Raw genomic sequence first — 15,799 nt, 5'->3', positions numbered from 1 at the left:
TTCTAAGTGTGGGAGAATTCCGTGAGAATCTCCCCAAGCTCCAAGAAACGACTAAGTGTAGGAGAATCGTAATGGGAATTCCCACCGGTTTTCCTGACCAGAAATACACAATCGATTTTGGGGAAAATTCCGTCCAGTCTTCAAGCTCAAAACTTCAGAAGTTCAATATTGTGTAAGATTTTCAGGGTGAATGAGTGAATAAATAAATAAATAAATACATAATCCTCTTTATTTAAACCCACAGAAAGCTTATTTTTTTTCAATTTGATCGTACACTTGGAGGTAAGGAACATCCACACCTTCTCTTCCAAAAGCACATGGATTGCAGACGATAAGAGAAGGGAACAGCACTTTCAGTTCTCAAACCTGACAATAAGAATTCTATAATCTTTCCCAAACTCAAAGATATCTCAAAGTAATTTACACAGTAGGAAAAAAATCATAGCGTTACTTCAGAATTTTTATTCCTTCCTGGGCTGTGGGCCTCCCTGGCAAGGCCAACATTTGTTGCCTACCCCTAATGTCCTTTGAGACTGCAGCCCACCTGGTAAGTGCAATAGAAGATTCTATGCAACCTTTTTGCAGAAAAAATCTTTCCATAAAGTTAATCATTGTCATAGAAATTCATTGCAAATATCCCCACCATGATTTACTTGTTTTTACAATACTGAATTATTTCAAATTATTTGCGAAGACTTAACATTCGAGGAGCTTAATGGAAACAATTCTTTTATTCACCGCCTAGCAAATCATTACATAAGCGGTACGTTTTATTTTTGTTCTACCCAATAAGAGTAAAGACATATTTATATTTCTCTCCTCTCTATTTCTCTCTCCTTTCAAGCTACAATTGTGTCAACTGGTGGGCATGGGGAGATGGGAGGGGGCATGCAGGGGAAACACATCTGAAAATATATACTAGACTGTTGACTTTTACATGAAATAAAAACATAAATGAATTTCCAGAAGTCTGCATGAAAAATTAACACGAGCCTATGTTTGAAAACATATCAACGGGAATTTCCTTTTCCACTCAGCCTATGTCTTAAGAGTGAGGAAAAGTTCACCCACCAATTAAACTCTTCAGTTTGTCTTGTGCATAATCCTTAGACATGTACCCTAGAGTGGTGCTTGTTCAATCCAGACAATTTTCTTTTGCTCATCCTTTATTGCTGCTTTTACTAAGTTGACGAGTGAGTCGAGATCACTCCAGCCGTTGGCAACACTGTTGTACAGGCAAGGCAATGTGTCCAGGTAAGCCTCCTCCCTTCGCGAACACTCCAATAGCAAATCCTCTGTCACTCCATATTTCTGCAAGATTTTTCTAAACAAATCCCAAATACATTAATGTGTCTTCTGCCACAAAAGCACAGGATCTTGAAATGAGGAAAGTGCATCAAAACCCAAAATTTTAGTTACACCGACAAAATGCATTTTCTTGCTGAGAAAATAATGGTGGCAATTCCAATTAAAGATCTGCACAGCAGAGGCAGCACAGTGGTGCTGTGGTTAGCACTGCTGCCTCAAGGCACAAAGGACCCAGGTTCAATCCTGACCCCTGGTCATTGACCGTGTGGAGTTTTCACATTATCCCCGTGTCTGCGTGGGTTTCACCCCCATAACTCAGAGAGGTGCAGGTTAGGTGGCTTGGCCATGCTAAATTGCCTCTTAATTGGAAAAAAAATAATTGGGTACTCTAAATTTATTTTTAAAACAAAAATAAATAAATAAATCTACTCAACACTAATCCCAAGTCTCTGACCCATGTCTTGGCATTTGTTCCTCATCTACTTCCATTGCTAAATGTCTTGGGATTCTCTTTACATTAAAGACACTAAATTAATATGTAATTACCCTCGGACAGTGGTCAGGGACAGAGTGGTGTGACTGCAAGGGAGGCAGGTAGGGGGATCCTGAGTTTAGGAGTTGAGGAGCCTCAGCCCTTGACCTTTTCCAACAGGTATGAGGTACTTGCTCCCTGTGTGGATGAGAAAGGGCTGTAGGGAGGATGTGTTGACTGACCACTGCACCGTGGTACAGGAAGCCATACAAGAGGGGGGAGCAAAAAGACAAGTGGTAGTTGTAGGGGATTCTATAATTAGGGGGATTGATGGCATCCTTTGTAAGCCAGATCGAGAGTCCCGCATGGTATGTTGCCTGCCTGGTGCCAGGGTGAGGGACATCTCTGATCGGCTTGAAAGGATTTTGGAGAGGGAGGGGGAGGATCCAGTTGTTGTGGTCCACGTTGGGACTAACAACATAGGTAAGACTAGGAAAGAGGACCTGTTTGGGGATTATCAAACACTAGGGACTAAATTAAAGAACAGGTCCTCCAGGGTTATAATCTCTGGATTACTACCCGAGCCACGTGCCAATTGGCATAGGGTTGAGAAAATTAGAGAAGTTAACACGTGTCTAAAGGAGTGGTGCGGGAAAGAGGGATTCCACTTCATGGGGCATTGGCATCAGTACTGGGCAGGAGGGACCTGTACCGTTGGGACGGTCTTCACCTGAACCATTCTGGGACCAGTGTTCTAGCGAATAGGATAAATAGGTTGGTCACAAGGACTTTAAACTAGCAAGTTGGGGGGAAGGGAAATGTAAAGCTATGGACAGTATAATGGTTAATGGAGATCAAGGCAGCAGGTTACGTGACAGGTTATTATGTAGAGATATGGGTTCAAAGACAAGGAAAATTAGGAGAAAGGGTAAGAGGAAAAATAAATTGCGAAAAGTTACTGATCAAGGTGTTAGGATTCATAACAAAGAAATAAAAAACAGCATAAGTGTACTTTACCTGAATGCTCGTAGTATACGAAATAAGGTAAATGAGTTGATGGCGCAAATCATCGTGAATGACTATGATTTAGTGGCCATTACTGAAACATGGTTAAAAGATGGTCACGACTGGGAGTTAAATATCCAAGGGTATCAGACTATACGAAAGGATAGAATGGACGGTAAGGGCGGTGGTGTAGCTTTGTTGTTTAAGGATGGGAACCGGGCAATAGTAAGGGATGATATTGGTGCTATGGAGGACAAGGTTGAATCAATTTGGGTGGAAATCAGGAATAGTAAGGCGAAAAGGTCACTGATAGGAGTAGTCTATAGGCCACCAAATAGTAACAGGATGGTAGGGCAGGCAATAAGCAAAGAAATAACGGATGCATGTAGAAATGGTACAGCGGTTATCATGGGAGATTTTAATCTGCATAATCGATTGGTTTAACCAGGTTGGTAAAGGCAACCTTGAGGAGGAGTTTATAGAATGTGCCCGGGATAATTTCCTGGAACAGTATGTAATGGAACCTACAAGGGAACAAGCGGTCCTAGATCTGGTCCTGTGTAATGAGGCAGGATTGATTAATGATCTCATAGTGCGGGATCCTCTTGGAAGGAGCGACCACAATATGGTGGAATTTAAAATACAGTTGGAGGATGACAAGGTAAAATCAAACACTAGTGTTTTGTGCTTAAACAAAGGCGATTACAATGGGATGAGAGAAGAACTAGCTAAGGTAGACTGGGAGCAAAGACTTCATGGTGAAGCAGTTGAGGAACAGTGGAGAACCTTCCGAGCGATCTTTCACAGTGTTCAGGAAAGGTTCATACCGACAAAAAAGAAAGATGGTAGAAAGGGGAAAAATCGACCGTGGATATCTAAGGAGGTGAGGGAGAGTATCAAATTGAAGGAAAAAACATACAAAGTGGCAAAGATTAGTGGGAGACTAGAGGACTGGGAAGTCTTTAGGGGACAACAGAAAGCTACTAAAAAAGCCATAAAGAAGAGTAAGGTAGACTATGAAAGTAAACTGGCTCAGAACATAAAAGCAGATAGTAAAGGCTTCTACAAATATACAAGACAAAAAAGAGTGGCTAAGGTAAATATTGGTCTGTTGGAAGATGAGAAGGGAGATTTAATAATAGGAGACGGGAAAATGGCTGAGGAGCTGAACAGGTTTTTTGGGTCAGTCTTCACAGTGGAGGACACAAATAACATGCCAGTGACTGATGGAAATAAAGATATGATAGGTGAGGACATTGAGATGATTGTAATCACTAAGGAGGCAGTATTGGGCAAGCTAATGGGGCTAAAGGTAGACAAGTCTCCTGGCCCTGTTGGGCTGCATCCCAGAGTGTTTAAAGAGATGGCTAGGGAAATTGTAAACCCACTAGTGATAATTTATCAAAATTCACTAGACTCTGGGGTGGTCCCAGAGGATTGGAAAGTAGCAAACGTGACACCACTGTTTCAAAAAAGAGGTCGGCAGAAAGCGGGTAATTATAGGCCGGTAAGCTTAACTTCGGTTGTAGGGAAAATGCTGGAATCTATCATTAAGGAGGAAATAGCGGGGCACCTGGAGGGAAATTGTCCCATTGGGCAGACGCAGCATGGGTTCACAAAGGGTAGGTCGTGTCTGACTAATTTGGTAGAATTTTTTGAGGACGTTACCAGTGCAGTAGATAACGGGGAGCCAATGGATGTGGTATATCTGGATTTCCAGAAAGCTTTTGACAAGGTGCCACACAAAAGGTTGCTGCATAAACTAAAGTTGCATGGCATTGAGGGTAAAGTGGTAGCATGGGTAGAGGATTGGTTAACTAACAGAAAGCAGAGAGTGGGGATAAATGGGTGTTTCTCTGGTTGGCAACCTATAATTAGTGGGGTCCCTCAAGGATCAGTGTTGGGCCCGCAGTTGTTCACAATTTACATAGACGATTTGGAGTTGGGGACCAAGTGCAATGTGTCAAAGTTTGCAGACGACACTAAGATGAGTGGTAAAGCAAAAAGTGCAGAGGATACCGGAAGTCTGCAGAAGGATTTGGATAGGTTAGGTGAATGGGCTAGGGTCTGGCAGATGGAATTCAATGTTGCCAAGTGTGAGGCTATCCATTTTGGGAGGAATAACAGCAGAATGGATTATTATTTAAATGGTAAGATGTTAAAACATGCTGCTGTGCAGAGGGACCTGAGTGTGCTGGTGCACGTGTCGCAAAAAGTTGGTGTGCAGGTGCAACAGGTGATTAAGAAGGCTAATTGAGTTTTGTCTTTCATTGCTAGAGGGATGGAGTTCAAGACTAGGGAGGTTATGCTGCAATTGTATAGGGTGTTGGTGAGGCCGCATCTGGAGTATTGTGTTCAGTTTTGGTCTCCTTACTTGAGAAAGGACATATTGGCACTGGAGGGAGTGCAGAGGAGATTCACTAGGTTGATCCCAGAGTTGAGGGAATTAGATTATGACGAGAGGTTGAGTAGACTGGGACTGTACTCATTGGAGTTTAGAAGGATGCGGGGGGATCTTATTGAAACATATAAAATTATGAAGGGAATAGATAGGATAGATGCGGGCAGGTTGTTTCCACTGGTCGGGGAAAGCAGAACTAGGGGGCATAGCCTCAAAATAAGGGGAAGTAGATTTAGGACGGAGTGTAGGAGGAACGTCTTTACCCAAAGGGTTGTGAATCTCTGGAATTCCTTGCCCAGTGAAGCAGTTGAGGCTCCTTCTTTAACCGTTTTTAAGAAAAAGATAGATGCCTTTCTAAAGAATAAAGGGATTCGGGGATATGGTGTACGGGCCGGACGGAGAGTGGAGCTGTGTCCACAAAGATCAGCCATGATCTCATTAAATGGCGGAGCAGGCTCGAGGGGCCAGATGGCCTACTCCTGTTCCTAGTTCTTATGTTCTTATGTTTTTATGACACGGGGAGAATGTGCAAACTCCACAAGGATAATGACCCAGGACCGGGATTTGAGTAGATTTATAATGGTGGAGAGCGAAATGCTGCCAATGTAGATTAGCAAGGACAGATGTTATGGATAATATGGATGAATAGAACTCAATACAGGACAAGACACGAGTAGCTGAACTTTGGACAAGTTGGAGCTTATGGAGTGGACAAAACGCTTGCACAGCAGAACTAGCTTTTCTGCTAATTAACCTGTTCCAGCATAATTCTAACACTTGATATCCAACTGACAATGTGGACATTATATTTTTCATACATTGCTAAGTTACCAAAATCAAAAGACATGCACACAAATTGCCAATGTGTAAATAAGCTTGCCTATACAAATTTTAGGCCGGTACAGTGGTTAGCACTGCTGCCTCACAGTGCCACGAACCCGGGATCAAATCCCAGCTTGGATGACTGTGCCAAGTTTGCACATTCTCCCTGTGTCTGCATGGGTTTCCTTTGGGTTTCCTCCACAGTCCAAAGATGTGCAGGTTAGGTGGACTGGCCACGCCAAATTGTCCAAAGGCCAGGTGGGGTCATGGGGTTACAAGTGGGCCTGGGTGGAGTGCTCTTTCAGAGGATCGGTGTGGACTCAATGGGCCAAATTGCCTCCTGCACTGTAGAGATTCTTTGATTCTATTCTCTGATTCTAAATTTTGCTTCTGTTATTTACAGCAGGCCTGTTAAATTCTTTAAAGTAGACGGTGAATAGGAACTTTAGGGATTTAGCAACAGGAATGCAAGAGGTTGCAAATAAACAAGGATAAATAAAGAATAAAAGATCTCACATCTATTCTACCCATATGCTTCCAGTGCCATTTCAAAAAGAAATGGCATGCACAAAGTGGCAGTGTCGTTGTGCATATAGACACAGGAAATGATACTTGCTCACAAACTACTACTTCATACTTTGTAGTTATAGAACCACAGATGACGGTCGAGCCACAGATGATGATGGTTGAAGGAAATCTTTAAGCCGTAAAAACATGCAACTACCAGCAACACTTAATCTAGTAGATCATGATGTTGGTCCAATTTGTGAGAAGCATACAGAAAGGTAGTTCACAAAGAAAACTGGGGAAATTTGCATTAGGAGGCTCTCTGCTTTAGTGCTGCATTTTTGTGATCTAAACAGTGATGTAAAAACACTTCTCAGCAAAGATTTATTGGCACCAAGGGTGCTTTGACGCATCAGTGTACTGAGTGGATTGAAACTGAAAAAGGTTTTCAGCTCAAGTGTTCTGAATTTCTTGGTTCCTTTGGGTACATTGCTGATGAATGAAGTGTGAAAGGAAATATCAATTACTTGTGAAAATGTTCATTGAGGATGAATATAAGAACTTTTACATCAGCACTTGACCAATTCATGTTGCAGGAGAGCAATTTTCTCCCATTTACACTGCTGACATCGGCCTTCATAAACTGCCGAAAAGTAGATCCACATTCCCCTTGACAATAAGGAAACCATTAGCGATTCAAAAACGGAATCTGTGCACTCATGCTGCTTTCCCACTATCTGAATTAATCAAAAACTAATTAGAAAATGCCTTACAGCTTCTGCATATGCAGGTTGCATCCAAATGCCCTATTTTGCATTGAGCCAAATGTAAATGAATAGATTATGAAAACTTTCCTACAGTATAAATTTGCATACATCTAAATTGTATACAGTTTAGTTGGCCATATATGGAATTTCTTAATATTGCATACATATAAAGAACTGCTAACTGAAGCAAGTATATCATGGGCATGATTCTACCCCAGCCATTGCACCTGGCGCACCTCCCACTATTCCCCGAGAATAGTGGGGTTTGCTCCGGGCACCGAACGGAATGTGTTGCTCCTGGCCTGCAGCACTCAATGCGATCTGGTTCACACCCAGATTTGTATATTTAAATGAATCTTTTAAATATGCTCAGCCCATTCTCAGCCGGTGTTTCCCAGCTCCTGGGATTCACTAACCACCCCCGCCCCCCCAAAAAAAAGAATTCGGAAACCAGTCTTGATAGCCACGTCGGGGGCTTGAAGGCCATTGGCGCCCCAGGATGGTCAGGGACAGGGCAGGGCAATGCTTTACCACTGCCCCAGGCATTGCCAAAGTGTCGGTGCCAGGAGCAGTGCCAAGGGGCAGGAACTGAGAGGGATCATGGCCATGAAAGGGGTCGATTGATGGGGAAGTCATGAAGGGGGGGCCTGAAGGGGCTGCATGTAGCGGGGATGCTGAAAGGTGGGGGGGGGGGGGGGCAGGAAAGGAGGTGTGTATGAAAGTGGGTGCTCTCAGCTACCTATAGCAGGGGATTGCTCACTTGTGGGGGTCCCGATGCCCTGATCCTAGTGAGGACTGATGGTTGGAAGGGAGCCTGTATGGTGTGTGGTGCGGGGGCGGGTGATCTGGGCATTTAGTGAGAGGGGGTGAGGTTGCCCCTCCGGGGTGAAGGGTTGGGGGATGTTGCCTATCTCTGCGTGGTAGGGGCACTGGAATGTCCATGGTTGGGGGATGGGGGGCATCAACTTAACTTTGAGATTGGAGTGCCCCTTTGATCTCGGGTGATCCAGTCTTGCCACTAAAAGTTTGTGTGGATTGTGATGGGTATTGCATCGGAACAACCTGCGGGATTCTCACTGGTTTTCCTGCCTGCAACGACACCAGTCATATTTTGGGGGAGAATCGCCCTCCATTATTTCAATATATAGGGCACTTCCTAAATCAGTTTGATTCTCATTAATATAACAGCATGTGGACAAACTTGTGTGTGTTGATGTTGTAGTAAAGTCAGGCTACTGAAGTTGCTATCTTTCCCAGTAAACTAGACTACTTGCATGTCAGAGGACAACCCACTTTGCATTTATACGGCCAGGCTGAAATCCTCTGTTCTGCTCATGTTACATGTTGCATGTTACATGTTACATATCCCTAATAGCATCAAGGCTATTGTTCAGTTTATTGCCAGCTTTGAAAATGTCACTGAGGGAAAACTGAATCTAAATATGCAATCATTGTTGCAATCCAGGCACTTATAACACTTGGAAGACAATGTGAACAGCAAACAAAATATGTACCAGGAGTAAAGAATGAACTCTGTTATTCCATTAATCAATGCAATACAGGTTGACTTACTTAATTTTCTTAATGTTTTTCTCACAGAGACGGATGACAATGACAATTGGATAGATCTCCACCTTATGTAACCGCTTCACACAATCTAGACCAAGTTCCAATAGGCAGTGGGCATTCTGGATTGAAAAATAATGGAAACCAAAGCATTTTCATTTCAGTTTTTTCTTCAATCAAGTTCTGTTGCACTGAAACTAAAAACTGTACTAAAAAGTAGCATTGGGGTTATGTAGAAAAACCACATAGTCCTGATTTATATTAAAACTGTTGATTATTTTAGAGTTAACTCATCTCGGCACAGGAGTCCAATAATTGCTATAACTAGACTAGGAAGAGAAACATCAGTTAGGTTTTCCACTCCTAATTATGCACTAAACCTTCCTTTGTCTTTTCACTTTATGGGGTGTGAGCTTGAAGTTAAAAAGAAATAAACAGATTACAATGTGTTTTTTTTTAATCTGCAGATTAAATGGGTGGGGCGGAGTTCATATTGGGTGGTTGCATCACATCTGTGGAAGCTGGTGGTTTGATGTGATATAGGTGTTACTTATCTCATGGTTTCTTGTGTTCTTAAAAAGGGGATAGATATAATACATAAATATACCAATACAGCGTAGGCAGTATACAATTAAACAAACTTGGCACTTTGTGGTAAAGAATTGACCTGATTTGGACGCTCACCAAATTCAGTCTCACCTCTTGTGACACTTGTACTTCACTTCCATAATTCTGTCAGGTTTACTAATTATTTGATTAACTCACGAGATGAAAAACACGAGAGCAATGGGAAACGTGAGGGCAGTGGGAACAGTACAAAATGGCAGTGGCCAAGCATATTTTGTGGAAGCGCTTTCCTCTATCTATTGATCAAGAATCAGATTGAAGAGGAACCACAGATAAAGGATTGATATAATGGACAGGGCAACAATGGGAGAGCAAGACATGGAAACAAAAGATGGGTGAAAGAAAACCAAAACCCCAAATTAGTCAGGACAGTATGCTCGAAAGCGCCAATATTACCTTAGCAACTACAGCCTCTACTGCCGTCCGCGTGTAACAGGAACGAAGTAAGTTCTGTACTTCTTTCACACCCAAAATATCCCCCTTTCTGTCTTTCTCGGCATACTCTGCATTATTCAAGCACTCTTAAAAAAAAAAGAAACTCTAATTCAATATATGGGAATTAAAGAAATATGTATTTTTATTCGGATTTTCATTTTATATAATACACAATAGTTCAAACCAACCAGACAGAATAAAACTGGTACAAACCTATACCCCCAAAATATGGCCTACTCCCCTCCCCCTTTCCTTCTCCCCGTCCCCCACATTCTTAATATTGTTTTCTATTGGCTATTTACATTTGGCTGGTAGTAGCATTGTTACATTAGTCTTTTAAACGTACAAGAAGTATAAATAATAAGGGATCCATTGAGAATGTATAGTATAGTATGCATAGTAAATGGAATATTATAAATGATACAGGCGGAGCAGGCTCGATGGGTTGAATGGCCTATTTCTGCTCCTACATCTTATGGTCTAATACATTAAATTTACAAATTAAAGGAGCTTATACTCGTGCATGAATCTCAGAAAACTAGGATGCAGGTACTGCGGGTAATCAGGAAGGCAAATGGAATTTTGGTCTTTATAATAATAATAAGCGCTTATTGTCACAAGTCGGCTTCAATGAAGTTACTGTGAAAAGCCCCGAGTCGCCACATTCCGGCGTCTGTTTGGGGAGGCCGGTACAGGAATTGAACCCACCCTGCTGGCATTGTTCTGCATTACTGGTTTAGCACAGTGGGCTAAACAGCTGGCTTGTAATGCAGAACAATGCCAGCAGCGCGGGTTCAATTCCTATACCGGCCTCTGAACAGGCGCCGGAATGTGGTGACTAGGGGCTTTTCACAGTAACTTCATTGAAGCCTACTTGTGACAATAAGCGATTATTATTATTATTACAAGCCAGTTGTTTAGCCCACTGTGCTAAACCAGCTCTTATAGCTAAACGGACAGAGTATAAAAGTAGGGAACTGTTACTGCAACTGCATAAGGCATTGGTGAGGCCGCAGCTGTGCATAGTTTATTTGAGGAGGGATGTAGTGGCATTAGAGGCAGTTCAGAGGAGGTTCACTAGATTGATTCCAGACATGAGCGGTTTGTCTTATGAAGAGAGATTGCGCAGTTTAGGCCAATACTCTCTTGAGTTTAGAAGAACGAGGAGATCTTATTGAGGTATATAGGATGATAAAAGGTATTGATAAAGTTGATATAGAGCGGATGCTTCCTCTTGTGGGGCAATCTAAAATGAGAGGTCATAGTTTTAAGATAAGGGTTTGCAGATTTAAAACAGAGATGAGGAGAAATGACTTCTTTCAAAGGGTCGTGAATCTGTGGAATTCCCTACCCGAAAGTGCAGTGGATGTTGAGACTTTGAGTAAATTTAAGGAAGAGATAGACAGATTTTAATTAGTAATAGGTTGAAGGGTTAGGGACAAAGTGGAGTTGAGGCCGAGATGAGATCAGTCTTGATCGTATTGAATGGCGGAGCAGGCTTGAGCAGCTCCTGCTCCTGCTCCTAGTTCTTATGTCCTTATACCATCTGTATCTATATTTTATAAACAACTATTTAAATATCTTGGGTGCTGTCTTGGGATCTGTAGATCTTTGGGGCACAATTTAACTAAATAGGAACAAAGTCGCACAGCGAGCGCATTTTGCCACGTGTTTCCCGGGACTCGCAGCTCTGCTCACCGGAACTCCTCGGTGCAGCAAGAGATCGGGGCCCCATTTTCAAATGGTGCCCCGATCTCTGGAGCCCCTGCCGCAAGCCCCAACCCCCCCCCCCAAGCCCCAACACACTATAAGGAGGCCTCTGCCCCAGCCCCCCACCGCCACACCCCTAACACCTGTGCAGAGCACCCCTGGCCCTGTTCGCTGCCGTGTGAAAAATGCCAGCTTGGTATATTGGCAGTGCCACTGCCAGCTGGTAGTGCCACCTGGGCATCTTGGCAATACCCGGCTTCTATCGGCCACGTTGCGCCGCGCTGCTGTCCGGGTGCACCGTGGCCATTCGATTGCACCCCTGGACTTTCTTTCAGGTTGGGGACTTTATACACACACAGTTCGGTTTACTGTAAAATTTTACACTTGTCAAGATGTGACATGCCAGAGAAACAAAACGCTTTTGCATCCATTGTTTGGCCCATGCACACTCAGATCAGTATAGCCCTTATCAAGTCTGAAGTCTCCTCGATTAATTTCCAAAGCCTGGAGGTGAATGTCCCACCTCAAAGAACTCATCATTGAAATAAAAAAGAAATAATCAGTCTTGTTCCTTTCCTACAGCAAAATGCAATATATTTGTTATTCATAGAAGATACCTTACCAGAAGCACACTTTTCATACTCCGCTTTGTCTTTCAGCTTCTCGAGCACAATTTTTCCAATTCGAGTGGGCGCAATGATGACTGGCCTCAGAGACGGTGGGTGGCAGGGCCTGACCAGTGAGTAGGGCATTAAAGTAAAGCAATTACCAGGAGGCTGGTCATCTAGAATAAATTATGTTATAATGTTAGAAATAGAAACAATAATTGTAATGTGTACTTTTTGGATGCAAATGCAAAGAGAAATAATAAAGCTAAGGGGTGTTATTGAGTGGAAGATCTGGTACCCAGCCAGCAATAATAATATGAGGCAGCGTCAACTAGTATTCGATGAACCCAACATGCCATGACGATGCCACGGGTTCGTGGTTGCACAGTGGTTAGCACAGTTGCTTCACAGCTCCAGGGTCCCAGGTTCGATTCCCAGCTTGAGTCACTGTCTGTGCGGAGTCTGCACGTTCTCCCCGTGTCTGAGTGGGTTTCCTCCGGGTGCTCCGGTTTCCTCCCAGAGTCCAAAGATGTGCAGGTTAGGTGAATTGACCATGCTAAATTGCCCTTAGGTTAATTGGGGTTACTGGCTTACAAGGACAGGGTGGAGGTGTGGGCTTAAGTGATCCAGCAGAAGGCAGCAGAGCGGAGCTGCTGATTGGCTGTTGCAGGGAAAATTTGCATCAGTGCATTGCGGTCACTGTATCCAGAAGGTGTACCTGAGCAAGACACCCTCCGTGTTCAAGTGAAGGCAAGCATCCAGCAGAGGGCAGCAGAGCAGAGCCACTGATTGGCTGTTGCGGGGAAAATTTGCATCAGTGCATTGCGGTCACTGTATCCAGAAGGTGTACCTGAGCAAGACACCCTCCATGTTCAAGTGAAGGCAAGCATCCAGCAGAGGGCAGCAGAGCAGAGCCACTGATTGGCTGTTGCGGGGAAAATTTGCATCAGTGTATTGCGGTCACTGTATCCAGAAGGTGTTTTGTGGAAGAACTGTTGTCAAGTGACAGTTAAACCCCAAACACCTCTTCAGTGTTTCCCTCCCTACCTCCTCCTCTAACCAAAAAAAAAAGCAATCACTGTAAGGATCCCAGCCAAGTAAAGTTCAAGAGGGAGACTCGAGGGCAGGTAGAACTAGAAAGAAGTTGAACCGTGACGTCACAGCCAGCAGGTAAGTGATTGGCTGGTGACTGGTAAATAGTTTTTCTTTTCCCTGAGGTGTGTTGATAAGTAAGGTTTTTCTATTTCTATTTTTTATTTTTTATCGTGTGATTGGCAACAATTTTTCTTTCTTTTTTCCTTTTTCATTTATCTATTATTTGATATTATAGTTGGACTAAGTTAAGCTTAAGATTAAAAATGGCAGGAGATCTCAGACCCATGTTATGCTCCTCTTGCTCAATGTGGGAACTCAGGGACGTGGCTGATGTCCCTGGCTCCTTCACGTGCGGGAAGTGTGTCCAGCTGCAGCTCTTGTTAGACCGCATGACGGCTTTGGAGCTGTGGATGGACTCACTTTGGAGCATCCGCGATGCTGAGGAGGTCGTGGATAGCACATTTAGCGAATTGGTCACACCGCAGATTAGGATTGCTGAGGGAGAAAGGGAATAAGTGACCAAAAGGCAGAGAAAAAGCAGGAAGGCAGTGCAGGTGTACCCTGCGGTCATCTCCCTCCAAAACAGCCATACTGTTTTGGATACTGTTGGGGGAGATGGCTCACCAGGGGAAGGCAGCAGTAGCCAGGTTCATGGCACCGTGGCTGGCTCTGCTGTACAGAAGGGTGGGAAAAAGAGTGGAAGGGCTATAGTCATAGGGGATTCAATTGTAAGGGGAGTAGATAGGCGGTTCTGTGGTCGGAAACGAGACTTCCGAATGGTATGTTGCCTCCCAGGTGCACGGGTCAGGGATGTCTCAGATCAGCTGCAGAACATTCTGAAGGGGAGGGTGAACAGCAAATTGTCGTGGTGCATATAGGCACCAATATAGGCACCAATGATACAAGTAAAAAACAGGATGAGGTCCTAGAAGCAGAATTTAGGGAGTTAGGCGGCAAGTTACAAAGTCGGACCTCAGAGGTAGTAATCTCAGGATTGCTACCAATGCCACGTGGTAGTCAGAGTAGAAATGAAAGAATAGGCAGGATGAGTGTGTGGTTTGAGAGATGGTGCCGGAGGGAGCGGTTCAGATTTTTTGGACATTGGGACCGGTTTACACCTAGGCCGGACTGGAACCAATGTCCTTGGGGGTGCTTTTGCTAATGCTGTTGGGGAGAGTTTAAACTAATGTGGCAGGGGGATGGGAACCAAATTAGGAGGTTAGTGGACAGTAAGGAGGTAGTAACTAAAGCCTGTAAGGAACTAGATCATGAAGGCAGCGTGACTAAGGGGAAGGGTAGGCAGGGAGCAGATGATGTAGGCAAAGGGACTGGTGGTCTGAGGTGCATTTGTTTTAATGCAAGAAGTGTAGTAGGTAAGGCAGATGAACTTAGTGCTTGGATTAGTACCTGGGAGTATGATGTTATTGCTATTACTGAGACTTGGTTGAGGGAAGGACATGATTGGCAACTAAATATCCCAGGATATCAATGCTTCAGGCGGGATAGAGAGGGGGGGTAAAAGGGGTGGAGGAGTTGCATTACTGGTCAGAGAGGATATCACAGCTGTGAAGGAGGGCACTATGGAGGACTCGAGCAGTGAGGCGATATGGGCAGAGCTCAGAAATAGGAAGGGTGCGGTAACAATGTTGGGGCTGTACGACAGACCTCCCAACAGCGAGCGTGAGATAGAGGTACAAATATGTAAACAGATTATGGAAAGGTGTAGGAGCAATAGGGTGGTGGTGATAGGAAATTTTAATTTTCCCAACATTGGCTGGGATACACTTAGTGTCAGAGGTTTAGATGGGGCAGAATTTGTAAGGAGCATCCAGGAGGGTTTTCTAGAGCAGTATGTAAATAGTCCAACTCGGGAAGAGGCCATACTGGACCTGGTGTTGGGGAATGAGCCCGGCCAGGTGGTTGAAGTTTCAGTCGGGGATTACTTTGGGAATAGTGATCACAATTCCGTAAATTTTAGAATACTCATGGACAAAGACGAGAGTGGTCCTAAAGGAAGAGTGCTAAATTGGGGGAATGCCAACTGTACCAAAATTCGGTAGGAGCTGGGGAATGTGGATTGGGAGCAGCTGTCTGAAGGTAAATCCACATTTGATATGTGGGAGGCTTTTAAAGAGAGGTTGATTAGAGTGCAGAACAGACATGTCCCTGTGAAAATGAGGGATAGAAATGGCAAGATTAGGGAACCATGGATGACAGGTGAAATTGTGAGATTAGCTAAGAGGAAAAAGGAAGCATACACAAGGTCTAGGCAACTGAAGACAGACAAAGCTTTGGAAGAATATTGGGAATGTAGGACCAATCTGAAACGAGGAATCAAGAGGGCTAAAAGGGGTCATGAAATATCTTTAGCAAACAGGGTTAAGGAAAATCCCAAAGCCTTTTATTCATATATAAGGAGCAAGAGGATAACTAGAGAAAGGGTTGGGCCACTCAAGGACAAAGGAGGAAAGTTATG

The 15,799-nt window shown here is 43.8% G+C and overlaps 1 protein-coding gene across 5 annotated transcripts in view; it reads right to left on the bottom strand.

Moving 5' to 3' along the window:
* Positions 1–211: 211 nt before the first annotated feature.
* The window catches only part of card14 (caspase recruitment domain family, member 14), a 159,896-nt gene continuing 144,308 nt past the window's right edge, over positions 212–15,799 (bottom strand). For all 5 annotated transcript variants that reach the window (XM_072483487.1, XM_072483491.1, XM_072483488.1 and 2 more), the window contains 4 exons: positions 12,243–12,404; positions 9,872–9,996; positions 8,855–8,970; positions 212–1,324 (listed from right to left, as the gene is read on the bottom strand). In XM_072483487.1, the coding sequence (XP_072339588.1) occupies positions 1,120–1,324; positions 8,855–8,970; positions 9,872–9,996; positions 12,243–12,404 (608 nt within the window). In that variant the 3' untranslated portion in view covers positions 212–1,119. The remainder of the gene's footprint in view (positions 1,325–8,854; positions 8,971–9,871; positions 9,997–12,242; positions 12,405–15,799) is intronic.

The sequence above is a fragment of the Scyliorhinus torazame genome, chromosome 18 (genome assembly GCF_047496885.1).
Source record: "Scyliorhinus torazame isolate Kashiwa2021f chromosome 18, sScyTor2.1, whole genome shotgun sequence".
Lineage (NCBI taxonomy): Eukaryota > Metazoa > Chordata > Chondrichthyes > Carcharhiniformes > Scyliorhinidae > Scyliorhinus > Scyliorhinus torazame.
This window is presented reverse-complemented; position numbering and strand designations above follow the sequence as displayed.